Source organism: Anolis sagrei, chromosome X (assembly GCF_037176765.1).
Source record: "Anolis sagrei isolate rAnoSag1 chromosome X, rAnoSag1.mat, whole genome shotgun sequence".
Lineage (NCBI taxonomy): Eukaryota > Metazoa > Chordata > Lepidosauria > Squamata > Dactyloidae > Anolis > Anolis sagrei.
The window spans coordinates 103,022,393-103,041,876 of NC_090034.1; the positions used below are offsets into that span (position 1 = coordinate 103,022,393).

Sequence of the window (19,484 nt, forward strand, 5' to 3'; positions counted from 1 at the left end):
CAAACATATAATTACATAAGGCCAAGTCGTCAGAATAAAATCACAATTCATCACCATCTGTCCGTATGGTCAAGGGTTATTGACTCACTCATCAAATGCCAGGTTCCAGAGCCAGGTTTTCACCAACTATCTGAAGGTCAGGAGGGAAGGGGCAGTTCTAATCCCCAATGGGAGAGAGTTCCAGAGCCGAGGGGCCACCACCGAGAAGGCCCTGTCCCTCGTCCCCACTAGACGCGATTGCGAGGGTGGTGGGACCGAGAGCAGGGCCCCTCCAGAAGATCTTAACAACCTTGATGGTTCATAGGGGACAATCCGTTCGGACAGGTAAACTGGGCCGGAGTCATTTGGGGATTTATAGGTCAACACCAGCACTTTGAATTGTGCTCGGAAGCTAATTGGCAGCCAGTGGAGCTGGCGCAACAGAGGAGTAGTATGCTCCCTGTACCCCGCTCCTGTTAGTATTCTGGCTGCCGCTCATTGGACTAACTGCAGCTTCCGGGTAGTCTTCAGAGGCAACCCCACGTAGAGAGCGTTGCAGTAGTCTATACGGGATGTAACCAGAGCGTGGGCCACCGTGGCCAAGTCAGACTTCCCAAGGTACGGGCGCAGCTGGCGCACAAGTTTTAATTGTGCAAAAGCTCCCCTGACCACCGCCGAGACCTGGGGTTCCAGGCTCAGCGATGAGTCCAGGATCACTCCCAAATCCGAACCGGAGCCTTCAGGGGGAGTGTAACCCCGTCGAGCACAGGCTGTAACCCTATGCCCTGTTCAGCCTTTCGAATAACAATACTTTCATCTTCATTCTTACCACCAAAAGCTCAACAGATGGACGTGCGAAAGGCTTGGCTCAAAGCCCTTGGTCAAGTCATTTCTTACCACCAATTCTCAGGTTTATACCCTTAAGATTCATACCTCATCTGGATGACGTTGAGGAATCTTAAGCACCTTCAAATCATTCCTTTGGCATCAAGAGGAAGACTTTGTGCCTTCAATATAGGCCATTGGACTGGGGTTGTGAATTTTTCGACTTCATCTCCATTGAGAAAGAGGGAACTTGGAAGCTACTCAACTGGAAAACTCCTTGGACCCAAGACTACCAGAGACTGTAATGTATATTTTCTTTACCCTTTTTGGAACATCAAGTTTAATGCCTCAGAAAGATAACTCTTTGTAAACAATAAAGCCTATTTCAAGTTATCTATAGTGCCTTGTTGATCCTCGAGAGTTCTAGTTCTCTAAAGGAAGGCAAGAACCGATCTCCTGGGGAAAAGTTGCCACGTCCTTGTTTTTTCACTATAGATCCCCAGGCAGCGACGGCACAGTATATAAGTCGAAAAAGACTTGAAAGCAAGCAACAGTAACAACGAAAGAAAGTGACCTTCTACCTTTAAGAAACTGCTAGGATTGCATTTTTTCAATTTTTGCAAAACTTCCACCCCACCCCCCACCCCCCAAATAAAAAGCTTTTCTCCCACAGCTTCACCATTTCCAGTAAATCTGTATCTCTCCTGGCAGGCACAGTCTGTTCAACACAATGTAAGAAACATCAATAAAAACTCCATTAGGACTCAAAGAGTCTGATCGGGGCTTCATTCCTGCCAAAAGTCTGCAGTGAGTGGGTGCACCAGAAAGAAGAGTCACACTTTGTTGGAGCGTATGGCGAGAGTGGGCGCTCTCTTTCTCGCTCACGAACCCCACCGTCCTAACGCCGACACGGCTGCCACTCACCTTTTAATCTGCTCCTCGATCTGCTTGACGAGGAGGGATTCTCCCCCATTCAGGCCAGGGGCCCCCGAGGCAGGCCCTGTTCCCAAGTTGCTGGGCTCCGCCGCACCATTCAACTCCATGGAGCAACGTCCCAGCAGAGAGCGAACCCGCTTGGAGCGCATGTCGAGGATGGTGTCTGTGTAGCCCACCTCTTCCAGGTACCTGGAGAATCCAGTCAAAAAGGGGAGGGAAAGGGTTCTTTAAGTTTCATGCTGGCCAGCAATTGGTAATCTATGGCGGGAATGGGCCAGCTTTGGCCTCTGAGTGTTTTGGACTTCAACTCCCACCATTCCTAACAGCCTCAGTGTAGTGAAATTGCTACTCTATGTTAAAGTTTTGGTGTATAGCTCTATGTTTACATATGGCAGATAGGGAAGAATAGGCACAGACAGGGTAGCAACAGCAGAGATAGGATTCATTTGCATATGGGAAGCCTATTGGTCATATGCAGATTAGTGTAGGCCCAGGATTTGAAAAGGCTGTTAGGCCAAAATGACAGCTGGGGAGAGCAGAGCTGAACATTCCAAAGGGGCGGAGCCAAGGTTCTGAAAGAGGCAGTTAGAGTGAGAGAGTTTGAAAATAACAGTTAGGAATCTGTGTGTGAAGAGGAGAGTTGGTTTTTGAGTGTCTGATAGAAATAAGCAGTTAAAGACTTCTGATATAGAGAAGCAGTTAGTTAAATAGAGCTCGAGTTTTAAGGAACATAAAAAGGCTAGTGTTGCCTTAGTTCAAAATATAATTCAGCCAAGATTGTGTAAAGCAGGTAACATGTTTGAGAATGTGAAACATCGATAGTTTATTCAGGAAAGTTAACCAAGTAAATGATACTGACTGTAAGCCTCAAGATTGCAACAAAACACAAATGTAACCACAAGCGTTGGAACCAGAAGTTATAAATACACTGTGTTACTTTGTTATACACAAGAGTGTTTCATTGCCTATGATATAAAGTACAAAGGTTTAAAAGTACACAGAAAGTCCCAGCCAATATAAAAGGAGAAACTAAATCAGTATAAGGTAGCAAAGTTTTTTTAAAGAGGAAACAGTCTCTCTCCCTCGCTACACTCAGGCCTCTTCCTTTTCCCCCTCAGCCACTTAAGCGGCTGAGGGGAAAAAGGAAAGGACCTGAGGATGTTAGGAATGGTGGGAGTTGGAGTCCAAAACACTTGGAGGGCCCAAGTTGGCCCATGCCTGCCGACTGCTGAGCTACAGCCCAACAGTACAATCCTTAACTCTACTCACTGACGCAGGAGCTGGCGACCTTCTTTCCACATAAACTGGTTGCTGTCCAAGGAAAGGGGCTCCACTGGTCCATTGGAGACTATGTACAAAAAACAAAACAATGGAATAATAATAATAATAAACTTTATTTAATACCCCGCCATCATCTCCCCAATGGGGACTCGGGGCGGCTTACATGGGCCAAGCCCAACAGCATATTACAATAAGGTAAAACCAAAACACAATAACAACACAGTAAAATACATACAACATATGAGTACAAAGACGATAAAGCAAAATCATACACAGTAAAATAAAATAACATAACAATGAGTGGCTTTCATTCGCCATTAGCAGTACGATAAGCACCTTTCCAACTGCTGTGATACAGAATTTATTTTTATTTATTTATTGATGTCCCTTTGGAGAGTGACCATATACTTATTCCCTGTTGTTTCTCCCATAATTTGTTGTCCTCATATTGCACCTCCCTCCACCTTGTTGTAGGCCTGTCTCCACTGTTTCGTCACCTACGTGCGCCTCCCATACAAATATATCTTTCTCATTCTTATCTCTTCGGGTTTTATCATTTTATGTTGTACATTTGGCCCACCCATTGTGTTTGATTTTTTTCACTTCTAGAGATTTTGAATTTCTTTTAATTCATGTCAAACCACGCCTGGAATTCCGTGTCCAATTCTGGGCATCGCAACTGAAGGGAGATGTCGACAAGCTGGAAGGTGTCCAAAGAAGGGTAACTAAAATGATCAAGGGTCTGGAGAACAAGCCCTATGAGGAGCAGCTTAAGGAGCTGGGCATGTTTAGCCTGAAGAGAAGGCTGAGAGGGGACATGATGAGGGCCAGGTATCAAAATGTGAGGGAAAGTCATAGAGAGGAGTCTTGTTTTTTGCTTCTCTGGAGACTAGGATGGAATGGCTTCAAACGACAGGAAAGGAGATTCCATCTGAACATTAGGAAGAACTTCCTAATGGTTAAATCCGTTCAGCAGTGGAACTCTCTGCCTCAGAGTGTGGTGGAGGCTGCTTTTTTGGAGGCTTTGAAACAGAGGCTGGATGGCCATCTGTTGGTGGTGATACAAGATAATTTGTTCCTTGATACAAGATAATTTGTTCCTTCTAGAGACTAGAGATCTACAGGCATCTCAGAAGAATTAACCATCTTCATACCTGGTTCTGATGTATCAGGTTTCTTCTCTCCTGGATTTAGGTCGGTGCCAAACTTCAGCTTGTGATACTTTGACCTGGAATAGACAAAAGAACCTTAGGAAGAAAAGCAGGAAATAAATGCAGCAACAAATATTTACTTATGTTGCAAAGTGATGGCCACGTAGTCATATCTGGATGGCATTAGACCAGGCATGGGGAAACTTCAGCCCTCCAGGTGTTTTGGACTTCAACTCCCACAATTCCCAACAGTCTACTAGTTGTTAGGAATTGTGGGAGTCAAAGTCCAAAACACTTGGAAGGCCGAAGTTTGTCCATGCCCACTTTAGACCATAACAAAGTGAAGTGCTCCTAGCATCCAGGCTGAAAGACCAAGAGGTCTTTCTCAGTTATGGATGGGAATATCTGTTCTATCTCCTCACCTCTCCTGCTTCAGAGCATATTCCAGCATCTTTATCCTCCGCACAAGGTCGGTCTTCAGATTCTCTTGGCCCTTCCTTTCCCCCTGAAGGAACGCCACTTGTGCCTGGAGGAGGAAGAATGAAAAGTTGGGGACACAGGATTCGAACACTTCAGACACTTCTGCCCAGAAAAAGGTAATTTACACATTGGGAAAGTTTTGCATCAGTTCTTCCAGTGACATAACACTGGAATAAAATGAAACAATTTCTCCCCTTCCTGTGAATCCCTTCATTCACTCACTTAGCTGCAGTCATGTCACAAGATTATATAATGTCACTGCAACTTCTGAAGGGGAAATAGACTCTAGGGAGGAGAAAGCAAACTTACATCCAATCTATGAGGGGTATTTTTAAGTAAGGTCCGTTTGAACGTAAGTACACAACAAAAGTTTATTTCAAAAAAGTAAATTTATTTTCAGAAAGTACATACTTTGCTCTATTTTTCGACATAGTTGCCAAGTTTGTTCAAACACTTATCATACCTCTGAACCAATTTTAAAATACCCTCTTCATAAAAACTTACCACCTGCTCCGATAACCAAGAGTTCATTGTAATCAAAGAAGGGCGACCGGAGCGGTCCTCATCATGGACATTGTCACGGCCATCTTTGAATTGTCGTACCCACTTACGCACTTTGCTTTCACTCATAACAGTATCACCGTACACTTCACAAATCTGTCGATGAATTTCTGCAGCAGGCAGGTTCCTTGCTGACAAAAACCATATCACTAAGCGAACCTCACATGCGGAGGGTGAGTTGACAGTACTTTGAATGACACTGGAATGGACTAGGATTACGAAATTGGCTATGACCCCAGGACTTGACGAAGCGGATTTTTAGTATAAGTATGTGTTCTGTTGTATTGTCTGGTTTGTACTGTCTAAATCTTTTGTATGCTGTGCTTTTTGTTGCTGTTCACCGCCCCGAGTCGCCCTCGGGCTGAGAGGGGCGGTCAATAAATGCAAAAAATAAATAAATAAATAAATAATAAATAAATCACAGAACAGAACTGTACAGGTGAGCTACAGAGCGGAAACTGAGCACAGTTGTTCCCGAGGCATGCCAGTACACGACGCACGCGCTCATTGCGGTATGCGCGTGAACTACTAGTGTGTACAACAAAACGGGCCTTACTTTAAAAATACCCCTCGTATTTTTTTTAATTTCACTGAAATACAGTGTTCCTCGCTACTTTGCTTTTAGCGGACTCGCTGTTTCACGGGTTTTTGAAAATATTAATATTAAATTTATTTATTTATTTACAGTATTTATCTACCGCCTTTCTCAAACCTGGGAGGGGGGCCCAAAGCGGTTATTTACGTCCAGTGGAGGCCAGGGACCTCAGAAGTGCGGCAGTCTCAGGCACAGCGGGGAAGGCCTCCCTCCCTGGCCTCCACAGACCCAGGAAGTGTGGCAGCCTGGGGTGGGGCGGGGAAGGCCTGCCTCCCTAGCCTGCTGCTGTCTGCATGGCTACGAAGGCTCTGTCGGGGTCTGCGGAGGCCAAGGAGGCAGGCAGGCACCCTTGGGATGGGCTGGGAGGCAGGTAAGGAAGTGTGGGTAAAAAAATAATATATAATATATATATAATAATGTATAAATATTAAAATTAATATGGCATCCCTATTTCACGGATTTTCACTTATCGTGGGTGGTCCTGGAACAAAATCCCCATGATAAGTGAGGGAACACTGCATTTCTAATCCATCCTTCTTTCGAGATCTTGAATGAAGAGCCTTCAGGAGTGGCCTAGTTCTGTATTATTGCATGATAAGGGTTGGATTGGATGGCTCTTGAGGTCCCTTCCAACTCTACGATGCTAACAGATCTTAGGATATGAGACAATTCTTAAAAGCATTTCAAAAATCCATCATCTTGTATGAAATTGGCAAAAAGAAATTAGAAAACAAGCTGGATGGCACTGAAACCAGAAGGCTTATACACTGCTGTTTGAGATTGCAAAAACAGCAATCCCAAGAGGCAACCTGGCCAGTGAACTGTGCAGAACATTCTCTTCATAGGAGAAGTGGGTTCTATATTTCAATGCATCCTACTAGAACAGGAGTGTTGTCTGAAGGGGGAGAAAAAGGAGCTCGGAAGCTGTGGTATTCCATAGACGTAAGACCAGGTCAAAGATGACTTGCCCTCAACAGCAGCTCATCTCAAATTCATATTTAAACGTCAGGAGAAGCCTGCTGAAACCTCCTGCTACAGAAGTGAAAGGGCTTAATGAGTGAATATTTCAAAGGGCTCCGAGCTGTCTTTAGGAGGATGATTAAACCTTCCAGGATAAGGGGGGTAATCTCGGTGACAGCATTAAGAACCTCACAAACACGTGAACCGCTATGCTCTTTTCTGGAACTTAAGATAATTTGAAAGGGAAATTTGCTTGACTATTTCCATTTTTCCGCTGCTTGCCTCCTGTGTAGTCCAAAATAGCTCTGCTCCCTGCATGAAGCGCATATGCCTATCAGCACATTCATCGATTTTACAGGTTTTTCTACCATTTCAAAGCTGTAGTGGAGCTAGGGCTTGCAAGGACAGAGAATGGAGACTTTTTGAGCTTTGATTAATGTAGATAATGACATTAATGTGCTAACCCTTTCAGGTCTGTCCCATTATCTCTGGGTTTAGCGTCAATTCTAACAGAAAATTTATTTTCCCAGACACCAAATAGTTATGAGCTATGTCTGAAATTATGGTTTAAATGCTGGACTAGGATCCCAAAGTTTGAATTCTCAAAGCCATGGGATCCCACTTTGGGCAAGTCACAATCTCTCAGCCTCAGAAGGGTGTCATGGCAAGCACCCCCCTGGAACAAATCGTGCAAATAAAATCCTATACTAGGTTCACCTTAGTTTTCTATAGAATACCAACAACAAATCTCTGTTTCAATCCTAAGTGTTTAAGGATGGCTACGTCCCAAATGTGCATTGGCTTCACAAAAGACCTGCTCATGGAAGAGCTGGAACCTGTTAGAACTGGTTTCTTATGCCTGCATTTCGGGACTCTCCTTCAGGGTGTGGATGTAGGGACTGTGATGAGAAGCACCTGCCTTCCGTAATTTATTCATTACACCCCTGGACCTGAGAAACCTGTTTATTGAGAGGTGGCAGAAAAACAAGAAGAAAATTGTATACACTAAATATATAAAGCATTTCCAGTTTGTTTATCAACTACTGATGGCATCCTTCATTATATTAAAATATTATAATATAATATTAATAAGATATTATAATTATATATTTTATATTACATGTAATATTACTAATAATATTACAATATAAGGGTACGCATGTCCAGTGTGGAACACATCTCACCACACTAAAACAGTAGATGTGGCTCTTAATGAGACATGCCGCATTATCACGGGGTCCCTGCGCCCTACACCACAGGACAAATTACGCTGTTTAGCCAGTATTGCACCACCTGACATCTGCCGGGAAGTAGCAACCAATAGTGAAAGGACCAAGGGAGTGACATCTCCAGCTCATCCCCTGTTTGGGTATCAGCCAGCACGTCAACGACTTAAATCAAGAAATAGTTTTCTAAGATCTACAGAGACACTCGCTGGAACACCTCAGCAAGCGAGAGTCTAAAAGTGGCAGGCTCAAACCCAGAACCTCAATCAATGGTTGGTACCAAATGAGAGACTCCCCCCTGGGCACACAGAAAACTGGGCGACTTGGAAGGCGCTGAACAGACTGCACTTCGGCACCACGAGATGCAGAGTCAACATTAAGAAATGGGGCCACAAAGTGGAATCCACAACATTCGAGTGGGGAGAAGAGCAAACCACTGACCACCTGCTGTAATGCAACCTGAGCCCTGCCACATGCACAATGGAGGACCTTCTTATAGTAACACCAGAGGCACTCCAAGTGGCCAGCTACTGGTCAAAGGACATTTAATCAACTACCAAGCTTGCAGACTTTGTGTTTTGTTTGAATGTTTGTTTGTTAAAAATGCAATACAACTGTTTGGCTTGCTTGTAGTGCCCAGAATTGGACACAATATTCTAGCTGTGGTCTAACCTTGGCTAACCTAACCCCACCTAACATATGCTTGGTGGGGATGAGGGACAGGGCCTTCTTGGCGGTGGCCCTACGCCTGTGGAACTGGCTCCCCAGAGAGATCAGGTCGCCTTCTTCCTTTCTTTCTTTTAAGAAGAAGGTTAAATCATGGCTCTGGGACCAGCACCTTGGATGTTGAACCGGACTGAAATTGGCTATATGGTTGATGACAATGTTTTTAACGTTTTTTTAACTTAATGTTTTAAACTGTTGCTTTTTGTGCTTATATTTATATTATATTGAGGCTTTGAATTGTGGCCGGTTTGTAAGTCCCCCTTCGGGGATTGAGAAGGGCAGGATAGAAATATTGGAAATAAATAAATAAAATTTCTAGTTTTGAGAAAATGTGCTACATCCAGGAGCTTCTTGGAACGAGAACTGATCTTTGGAGGCTCATTTTGGGATGATCTTCCCTTATGTCAGGATCATTTGCAGCTTGCACTTTCCCCACTGGTGTAATGGATGCTCCCAAGTGCGCATTTGAAAGAGCTGTTTTTCTCTGGCTGAGCCTCCCACACTGTTTTGGTTGCAGACAACCTGTCAGTTTTAAAGAGAGCGGAGATTTGACAGAAGCAATGCTTCTTCTCTTCCAACAGGACACGAGTTGTTTTTATAGCGCAATTTAAAAAATATATAGTTTATTGAAGGCATAAGAGGATAAACCAACATACTCAGGGAGAATAATCCCGGGGTAAACACTTATTACTTACTCTTAAATTGATATATTTTCTGCCTAACACCCCTTCGTCAAAATTCAAATATTGCATGCTATCTTGGTTGCCAACAGACCTTATGGCAATGGGCACAACTGTTTTGGTCACCTGGGACCGACAGGTGCTGTCTCCCTCTTGCTTCTTGCATGCACACCCCTTTCCTTCCAGGATTGCCCCATTTGCCAGGGAACAGGTGGCGGCGATATTCACCCACTCCTTCACCACGCAATCCTTCCATGTGTCACCAATCAGTCGGAGAGATGTCAGTTACACTCAGTTTCTTACTCCACCCCCAAGATAACATTTTGGGACAAATTATCCAGGCCTACGCGTGTGTGGGACATGTTCTCCATTCCCTATAAAGAGAAGAAACTTGTCGCCCTCCCTGTTCGCCATCTCCAGCCTCCAGTCGGTTCACACTCCAGAATGCTTCTGAATACAGGCAGTTCCCAAGTTACAAAGATAGGTTCTGTAGGTTTGTTCCTGAGTTGAATCTGTATGCAAGTCGGAACAGGTATATTTTTGAAGTGTAACTCCAGACAAATATCTATCTACAGTAGAGTCTCCAACCTTCGCTCATCCAACGTTCTGTATTATCCAACACAGTCTGCCTCCCACCCGGATCCACAGCATTCAATACATTGGGATGTTTTGGTGCTAAATTCGTAAATACAGTAATTAATACATAATGCTACCGTGTATTGAACTGCTTTTTTCTGTCGATTTGTTGTAAAACATGATGTTTTGGTGCTTGATTTGTAAAATCATAACGTATTTTGACGTTTAATAGGCTTTTCCTTAATCTCTCCTTGTTATTTAACATTTTCGCTTATCCAATGTTCTGCCTGCGCCTTTATGTTGGATAAGCGAGACTCTACTGTATCTACCGTATATTCCGGCATGTAAGACGACTGGCCGTATAAGACGACCCCCAAATTTTTCGGTCAAAATATAGAGTTTGAGATATACTCGCTGTATAAGATGACCCCTCTTCCAACGCACACCAAATAAAAATTCAAAAAGCATCAGATTTGATTTCAATATGGTAATTTTCCTATTACTGTACCTCCTTCTCTGCCTCTCAGATCTCGCACATGCGCACCTGCACCGCTTCACTGCAGTCTTCAGGAGCGAGATCTAAGAGGCAGACGAGGAAGTACGATAAAAGGACACAAGGGTGGGCCAGACAGGTAAAGGAGGTGTGTTTTTCCGGGTCCAGAACCACTCTATCTCTTTTTTCCATACCCCGGGCGCCCCGGATGCCTGCAGCTTGCTCCGTCCTTCACTTACACCTTCCCGGTGAGGCGCCCCTTCACCTCACCATAGGGACAGCATTAAGTCCATGAACCCTGATGAATGGATTTTCTTCTACCGTACTTGTACAGCGTCGCCCTTAATGCTTTCATACAGTCGCTGCATACGGCAAGGACGCCGCCACTGCCATTTTTGAGCTCCCCCCCACCATATGCGGCAACCACAGATTCTCCAATCTGGATTAGAAATGTATCACCCGCTCTATAAGACGACTCCCGGAGTATAAGACAGCCCCTGACTTTTGAGAAGATTTTCTTGGGTTAAAAAGTAGTCTTATACACAATAAAATACGGTACTACATAACATTATCATGTACTGAACTGATTTTTTTTCTGTCAATTTGTTGTAAAACATGATGTTTTGATGTTTAATTTGTAAAACCATAACATAATTTGACGTTTAATAGGCTTTTCCTTAATCTCTCCTTGTTATCTAACATTTTCGCTTATCCAACGTTCTGCCAGCCCATTTATGTTGGATAAGCGAGACTCTACTGCAGGGGTCCACAAACTTTTTAAACAGAGGGCCAGGTCACAGTCCCTCAAACTGTTGGAGGGTCAGATTATAATTAAAAAAAACATGAATGAATTCCCATGCACACTGCACATATCTTATTTGTAGTGCAAAAAACACTTAAATGCAATACAATAATTAAAATGAAGAACAATTTTAACAAATATAAACTTATTAGTATTTCAATGGGAAGTGTGGGCCTGCTTTTGGCTGATGAAATAGGATTGTTGTTGTTGTTGTTGTTGTGTGCTTACAAGTCGTTTCAGACTTAGGTTGACTCTGAGCAAGGGCCGGGTAAATGACCTTGGAAGTCTGTATCCGGCCCCCGGGCCTTAGTTTGAGGACTCCTGCTCTACTGTATCTAAATATCTACATATATTAGCTTTGGCTAGCATAGGGAAGGGTTAACACCCCTTTGGGTTTTCCTTTGCTGTCTGTGCCCCTGTTCAGAAAATTTCACCTCGTTTTCTGTCCCTGTGATGATTGGATTTTGGAAAAATTGGTTTGTTGTGGAAAAAAGGATTGGTGATAAGGCTTCAGTGGAAACCCCGTTTCCCCACAATAATATTTTTTTCAGGAAGCGATTTTCCTTCCACGGGGATGATTCCTCTCATTTGCTGTCGTCCCAACCCCGTTCTTAACTAGGAGTCATTTGTAAATTGGATGTTTGTAACTCGGGGACTGTCTGTATCTCCAGGCACCGAACATAGCCACTCAATATGGTCAATATCCCATCCACACCCCCTCTCCCCATTTCCTGTTGCAGATTCAACAAGCCTATAACTACTGACCTATAATGAATACAGTGGCTGGCAGCACAGATGGTAGACCTTTCCTATATTACAGTGGTTCTCAACCTACTTAATACCGCGACCCCTTAATACTGTTCCTTATGTTGTGGTGACCCCCAATCATAACATTATTTTTGTTGCTACTTCATAACTGTAATTTCCCTATTGTTATGAATCATTGTGTAAATATCTGATGTGCAGGATGGATTTTCATTCACTGGACCAAATTTGGCACAAATACCCAATATGCCCAAATTTGGATACTGTTGGGGTTGGGGAGGGAGATTGATGTTGTCATTTGGGAGCTGTAGTTGCTGGGATTTATAGTTCACCTACAAAGAGCATTCTGAACTCTACAAACAATGGAATTGAACCAGACTTGACACACAGAACTCCCATGACATATAGAAAATGCTGGAATGGTTTGGTGGGCATTGACCTTGAGTTTTGGGAGTTGTAGTTCACCTACATCCAGAGAGCACTGTGGACTCAAATAATGATGGATCCGGACCAAACTTGGCACAAATATTCCATATGCCCAAATATGTACACAGGTGGAGTTTGGGGGAAATAGACTTTGACATTTGGGAGTTGTAGTTACTGGGATTTATAGTTCACCTACAATCAAAGAGCATTCTGAACACCACCAACTATGGAGTTCAGAATGAAAGAACTCTGTGCCAACCCAAACTTGGCACACAGTTCTCCCATGACCAACAGAAAATACTGGAAGGGTTTGGTGGGCAGTGTCCTTTGGTTTTGGAGTTGTAGTTCACCTACATCCAGAGATCACTGTGGACTCAAACAATGATGGATTTGGACCAAACTTGACACGAACACTCAATATGTCCAAATGTGAACTCTGATGGAGTCTGGGGAAAATAGACCTTGACATTTGGGAGTTGGAGTTGCTGGGATTTATAGTTCACCTACAATCAAAGAGCATTCTGAACCTCACCAATGATAGAATTGGGCCCAAACTTCCCAACCAGAACCCCCATGACCAACAGAAAATATTGTACATTTTGACTGTCCTTGGCGACCCCTCCGACACCTCTTCGCGACCCCCCCCCAGGGGTCCCGACCCCCAGGTTGAGAAACACTGCTATATTAGAATTAGGTCCATCTCTCCCCCGTGAGATACTGAGTTCTGTGCATTCCCACAGTCAAACAGCTCTTACGGTCAGGAAAATCTTCCTAATATTTAGATAGAATCTCTTTTCCTGCAGTTTGAATCAATTGCTCTGTGTCCTGGCCTCTGAAGCAGCAGAAAATCAGATTCACTCCCCAATGTGGCATCTTTTCAAATATTTAAACATAGCTTCATGTCCCTTTCAGCCTTCTCTTCTCCAGACAAAACATATCCACCTCCCTAAGCCTCTCCTCTTAGGGATTTATAGCTTCCAATTAAGGTTCCCTTCTTTGGACATGTTCCAGCTTGTCCATATTTATTTATTTACACCATTTCTATCCCGCCCTTCTCACCCCCCGAGGGGGGACTCAGGGAGGCTAACACAGGCAACAATTCAATGCCACAATATCAATACAACAATGTAAAATCAAATACATAGCAAATTAAAACAGTAACATTAATTAAAATCACATACTCATATAATAACATAGTTGCCTAATCACAAAGTCACGTAGCCATTTCCAATTGTCATAACAGTCCTATGGTTCGGATTCAGTGTCTAAAGTGCTGCTGTGCCCACTAGCCAAAAGCCAGGCTCCAAAACCACAACTTTAGCATTTTCCTAAAAGTAAGGAGGGAGGACACCGATGTAATCTTGCTGGGGAGTGAATTCCACAAGCAGGGGGCCACCACTGAGAAGGCCCTGTCTCTCGTCCCCACCAGACGCATTTGTGACGCTGGTGGGACCGAGAGCTGGGCCTCCCCAGTAGATCTTAAATTACGAGGTGGAACGTAGAGAGATATACATTCGGAGAAGTAAGCTGGGCCAGAGCCATATAGCGTTTTATAGGTCAAGACCAGCACTTTGAATTGTGCTCGGAGGTGGACTGGCAGGCAATGGAGCTGACATAACAGGGGGGTGGTGTACTCGCTGTATGGCGCTCCGGTGAGTAATCTGGCTGCTGCCCGTTGGACTAGTTGAAGTCTCCGAACAGTCTTCAAAGGCAACGCCACGTAGAGTGCATTGCAGTAATCTATTCGGGATGTAACCAGAGCGTGTATGTCATATCCTTCCTGAACTGTGATGCCCAGAGCTGTTATTCCAGCTTAGATCTGAGCACAATCAAAAGCGCACCCAAATACCTGGGAGTCACTCTGGACTGTGCTCTTACCTATAAGAAGCATTGCCTGAACATCAAGCAAAAAGTGGGTGCTAGAAACAGTATCATACGAAAGCTGACTGGCACAACCTGGGGATCACAACCAGATACAGTGAAGACATCTGCCCTTGCGCTGTGCTACTCTGCTGCTGAGTATGCATGCCCAGTGTGGAACACATCTCACCACGCTAAAACAGTGGATGTGGCTCTTAATGAGACATGCCGCATTATCACGGGGTGTATGCGCCCTACACCACTGGAGAAATTACACTGTCTAGCCAGTATCGCACCACCTGACATCCGCCGGGAAGTGGCAGCCAATAGTGAAAGGACCAAGGCAGAGACATCTCCAGCTCATCCCCTGTTTGGGTATCAGCCAGCACGTCAACGACTTAAATCCAGACATGGTTTTCTAAGATCTACAGAGACACTCGCTGGAACACCTCAGCAAGCGAGAGTCCAAAACTGGCAGGCTCAAACCCAGAACCTCAACCAATGGCTGATGCCAAATGAGAGACTCCCCCCTGGGTACACAGAGGACTGGGCGACTTGGAAGGCACTGAACAGACTGCGCTCTGGCACCACAAGATGCAGAGCCAACCTTCAGAAATGGGGCCATGAAGTGGAGTCCACGACATGCGAGTGTGAAGAAGAGCACACCACAGACCACCTGCTGCAATGCACCCTGAGCCCTGCCACATGCACAATGGAGGACCTTCTTGCAGCAACACCAGAGGCACTCCAAGTGGCCAGATACTGCTCTAAGGACATTTAATCAACTACCAAACTCACAAATTTTGTATTTTCTCTGTTTGTTTGCTTTGTTCTGTTAGAAATGTAATATAATTGACTGGCTGCCCTGACACGAGAAATAAAAATCTGACCAAAGCAGAACAGATTGGGACTATGACTTCCCTCAGTCTTGATGCAGCCTAGAATCACTTTGGCCCTCTTAGCTGCAGCATCACAATGTTGACCCATGTCCAGCTTGGGGTCCGCTAAGACTCCTAGATCCCTTTCACATGAACTGTTTTCAAGCCAAATACCACCCATCCTACACTTGTGCGTTTCATTTTCAGCCTACGTTTAGCACTACACATCTCTAGAAATTTTAAAGCAGATTGGACGGACATCCCTCAGGAGCCATTTAACTGTGTCTTCCTCCCTGGCAGAAAAAGGTTGGACTAGATGGCCTTGCAAGGGATGTGTATGGGTTTGTAGTTATTTGTGTGACTGTGTGGCCTGGTGAGTGGGAAGCCCTGAGGATGAGATCTAATCTCGCTGGGGAGCAAATTCCACGAGTGGGGGGGCCCACCACTGAGAAGGCCCTGTCCCTCGTCCCCACCAGACGCATGTGTGACGCTGGTGGGACCGAGAGCAGGGCCTCCCCAGTAGATCTTAAATTACAAGGTGGAACGTAGAGAGAGATACGTTCGGATAAGTAAGCTGTCCCGGAGCCGTATAGGGATGGGAACTTCCACATTCCTTGTTGTTATTATCCCTTTTTTTCCTCTCTTAAAAGAGACTCAAACCAGCTAACAATGTTGTTGCTGTTATCTATATAAATAAAAATGTAATGTTCGTTTGTGGGATTGACATAACTCAAAAACCACTGGACGAATGGACACCAAATTTGGGCACAAGACACCTATCAGGCCAACAAGTGACCATCACTCATAAAAATACTGAAATATACAGCAGAAGATAAAATAAAAAATACATTACATGCACAAAATGCATGCAAAATACAATGCATGCACAAAACCACACACACACACATATACGCAAACAGACATATACACAAATATATACACACACAGCACATATACACACTGGCCCACAGCAATGCGTGGCAGGGGACAGCTAATTAATTAATTAATTAATTAATATTAATAAAGATTAATATTAATTTATTTATTAATATTAATAAAGATTATGGGGATGTTTTGGGTTATTCCTTATAGTGTGGACCAGTGACGGGGGAATTATTATTATTACTACTGCTGTTGTTGTTGTTGTTATTATTATTATTCCATTTTTTTCTCTCTCAAAAAGGACTCAACACAGATATCAACATTAATAAAATTAAACAAGGACCAAAAGAATGTGTTGGGTGAAACCTGATAGTGTGGGTGAGCAACCCTGAGGAGGAAGAGACATTATTATTATTATTATTATTATTATTATCATCATCATCGTTGTTGTTGTTGTTAATATTATGATTGCATATATCCTGCTTTTTTTCTCCCTTAAAATAGACTCAAAGTATCTAAAAATGTCATGTTATTAATAAAACAAGGACTAAAGGAGTGTGCTGGGTGATACCTAACAGTGTATTATTACCATTGTTGTTATTAATAACACACACACACACACATATATCCATTTGAGAGAAAAAGACACTCAAAGCTGCTAACAATGTCATGTTATTAATAAAATGCAATAAAACAAGTATTAAAGGAATATGTTGGGTGATACCTGACAATCTGGGCCAGTGGCAGGGGAATTATTATTTTTACTGTTGTTGTTATCAGTAATAGTAGTAATACTATTTACATCCTGCTTTTTCTCCCTTAAAAGAGACTCAAAGCTGCTAACTATGTCATGTTATTAATAAAACAAGCACAAAAGGAATGTGTTGGGTGATACCCGAGTGTGGCCTTGTGGCTGAGTTCCTGAGGACAGATCATCATTATTACTATTATTATATTAGTAATAATAATAATAAAAATGGAAAAGATGGACTAAAATAATGTGTTGGGTGATACCTGACAGGTATTAATAATATGCTGCTTTTATTATTATTACTACCAAAAATACGGTTTTGTTATTACTATTAATAATAATTAAATGCTGTTTTATTTTTACTACTATTACTAATAACAATATGCTGCTTTAATATTAATAATATTAACAATATGTTGCTTCTATTATTACTATTATTAACATGCAGCTTTATTATTACTATAAACAATATGCTGCTTCTATCAATATTTATTAATATTATTACTATTAACAATATGCTACATTATTACAATTATTATTAACAATATGCTGCTTCTGTAAATATTTATTAATATTTCTTATTATTTATTAATATTATTAATGGTAAGCCACCCCGAGTCCCCGTTGGGGGAGATGGTGGCGGGGTATAAAGAAAGTTTATTATTCTTATTTATTAATATTATTATTACTGTTATTAACAATATGCTGCTTCTATTATTATTACTACTACTAATATTTTAATAATGTATTACTATTAATAACAATATGCTGATTTATTATCATTATTATTAATAATAATATGATGCTTTATTATTATGGTTATTATTGACAATACACTGCTTCTATTACTATTCTTATTTTATTAATATTTCATTATTATTAATAACAATACGCTGCTTTATTATTATGACTATGATGAATAATATGCTACTACTTTATTACCATTATTATTAACAGTATGCTGCTAATAATATCTATTGGCATTATTATTACTGTTATTATTAACAATATGCTGCTTCTATTACTACTACTATTTTAATATTTTATGACTATTAATAACAATATGCTGCTTTATTATCATTATTAATAATACGTTGCTTTATTATTACTTTTATTATTAATTATATGCTGCTTCTACTGTTATTACTACTACTATTTTAATATTTTATGACTATTAATAACAATATGCTAATTTATTATCATAATTATTATATGGTTATTATTGACAATACGCTGCTTCTATTATTTCTATTCTTATTTTATTTATTAATATTTCATTATTATTAATAACAATACGCTGCTTTATTATTATTACTAGGATGAATAATATGCTACAGTTTATTACCATGATTATGCTGCTATTAATATTTGTTGACATTATTACTGTTATTATTAACAATATGCAGCTACTATTATTATTACTACTACTACTATTTTAATATTTTATTGCTATTAATAACAATAGGCTGCTTTATTATTAATATGATGAATAAATAATATGCTACTGCTTTATTACCATTATTATTATTACTATTATTATTATTATCATGATTTATTATTACTATTAAGAATAATATGCCACTGCTTTATTACCATTATTATTAACAATATGCTGCTATTAATAATTGTTGACATTATTATTACTGTTATTATTAACAATATGCTGCTTCTATTATTACTACTACTATTTTATTAATATTTTATTACTATTAATAACAGTAGGCTTATTTTATTCCTACTCTAATATTTTTATTATTATTAATAACAGCAGGCTGCTTTTGTTCCTACTCTTCCTCTTGATAATAAGATGTGCTGCTTTATTGTAATTACTATGATGAATAATATGCCACTGCTTTATTACCATTATTATTAACAATGTGCTGCTATTAATATTTGTTGACATTATTATTACTACTATTATTAACGATATGCTGCTTCTATTACTACTACTATTTTAATATTGGAATGACTGGGGCGGGGCAAAGGACTGTTGTCTGCTGGAGATAGGTGTGAATGTTTCAACTGACCACCTTCATTAGCATTTGAAGGCCTGGCTGAGCCTGGGGGAATCTTTTGTTGAGAGGTGTTAATATGCTGCTTCTAAGCCACTCAAACCCAAATACCATCCATGGGAAGGCAGGAATATATTCCCCAGACCCCTTCCGCCTCCCCCCCGAAGGCAACTCGGTGACAACCAGGAAGGCCCTCCAAGATGGCGCCGGGTGGAGAAGCCCCCCTGCCCGGCCGGCCTCCCTCTCTCCCTCTCGACTAGGCCTCACTCAGTCACGACTAGGCCCCACTCACCTGGAGCTCGGCCCTCTCGGCCTCCCAGCGGCTCTTCTCGGCCTCGAAGCGGGCCCATTCGTGCTGGATGAAGTGCAGGATGCCGGGGAGGCTCAGCTCGGCGCGGCCCGAGGCGGAGGAACCGGAGGCCGGCTGCTGAGGCGGAGGGGGAGGCTGGTCTCCCCCCGCCGGGAAGGCCTGGGCCTGGGCTTGGGCCTGCTGCTGCGCTCGGAGCCCGGCCTCCATTGGCGGCGGCGGAGGAGGAGGAGGCGGCTGTTGCTGCTGCTGCTGCTGCTGCCACATAGTGAGCCTCTCCGCCCGCGCGAGGGGGGAAAACCGAGCCAGGGGCCGCGCCGAAGGCCCACTTC

General features: G+C 42.4%; 1 protein-coding gene across 2 annotated transcripts in view; it reads right to left on the reverse strand.

Annotated features, from left to right (window-relative positions):
• The window catches only part of LOC132781779 (striatin-4-like), a 53,087-nt gene extending 33,604 nt beyond the window's left edge, over positions 1-19,483 (reverse strand). For both annotated transcript variants that reach the window (XR_010908748.1, XM_067461036.1), the window contains exons 1-5: positions 19,138-19,483; positions 4,595-4,698; positions 4,176-4,249; positions 3,010-3,088; positions 1,729-1,929 (exon numbers count right to left, since the gene is read on the reverse strand). Coding sequence is in view for 1 of the 2 variants with exons in the window: in XM_067461036.1 (XP_067317137.1) it covers positions 1,729-1,929; positions 3,010-3,088; positions 4,176-4,249; positions 4,595-4,698; positions 19,138-19,419 (740 nt within the window). In the remaining variant the exon portion in view is untranslated. The remainder of the gene's footprint in view (positions 1-1,728; positions 1,930-3,009; positions 3,089-4,175; positions 4,250-4,594; positions 4,699-19,137) is intronic.
• Between the last annotated feature and the right edge of the window lies 1 nt (position 19,484).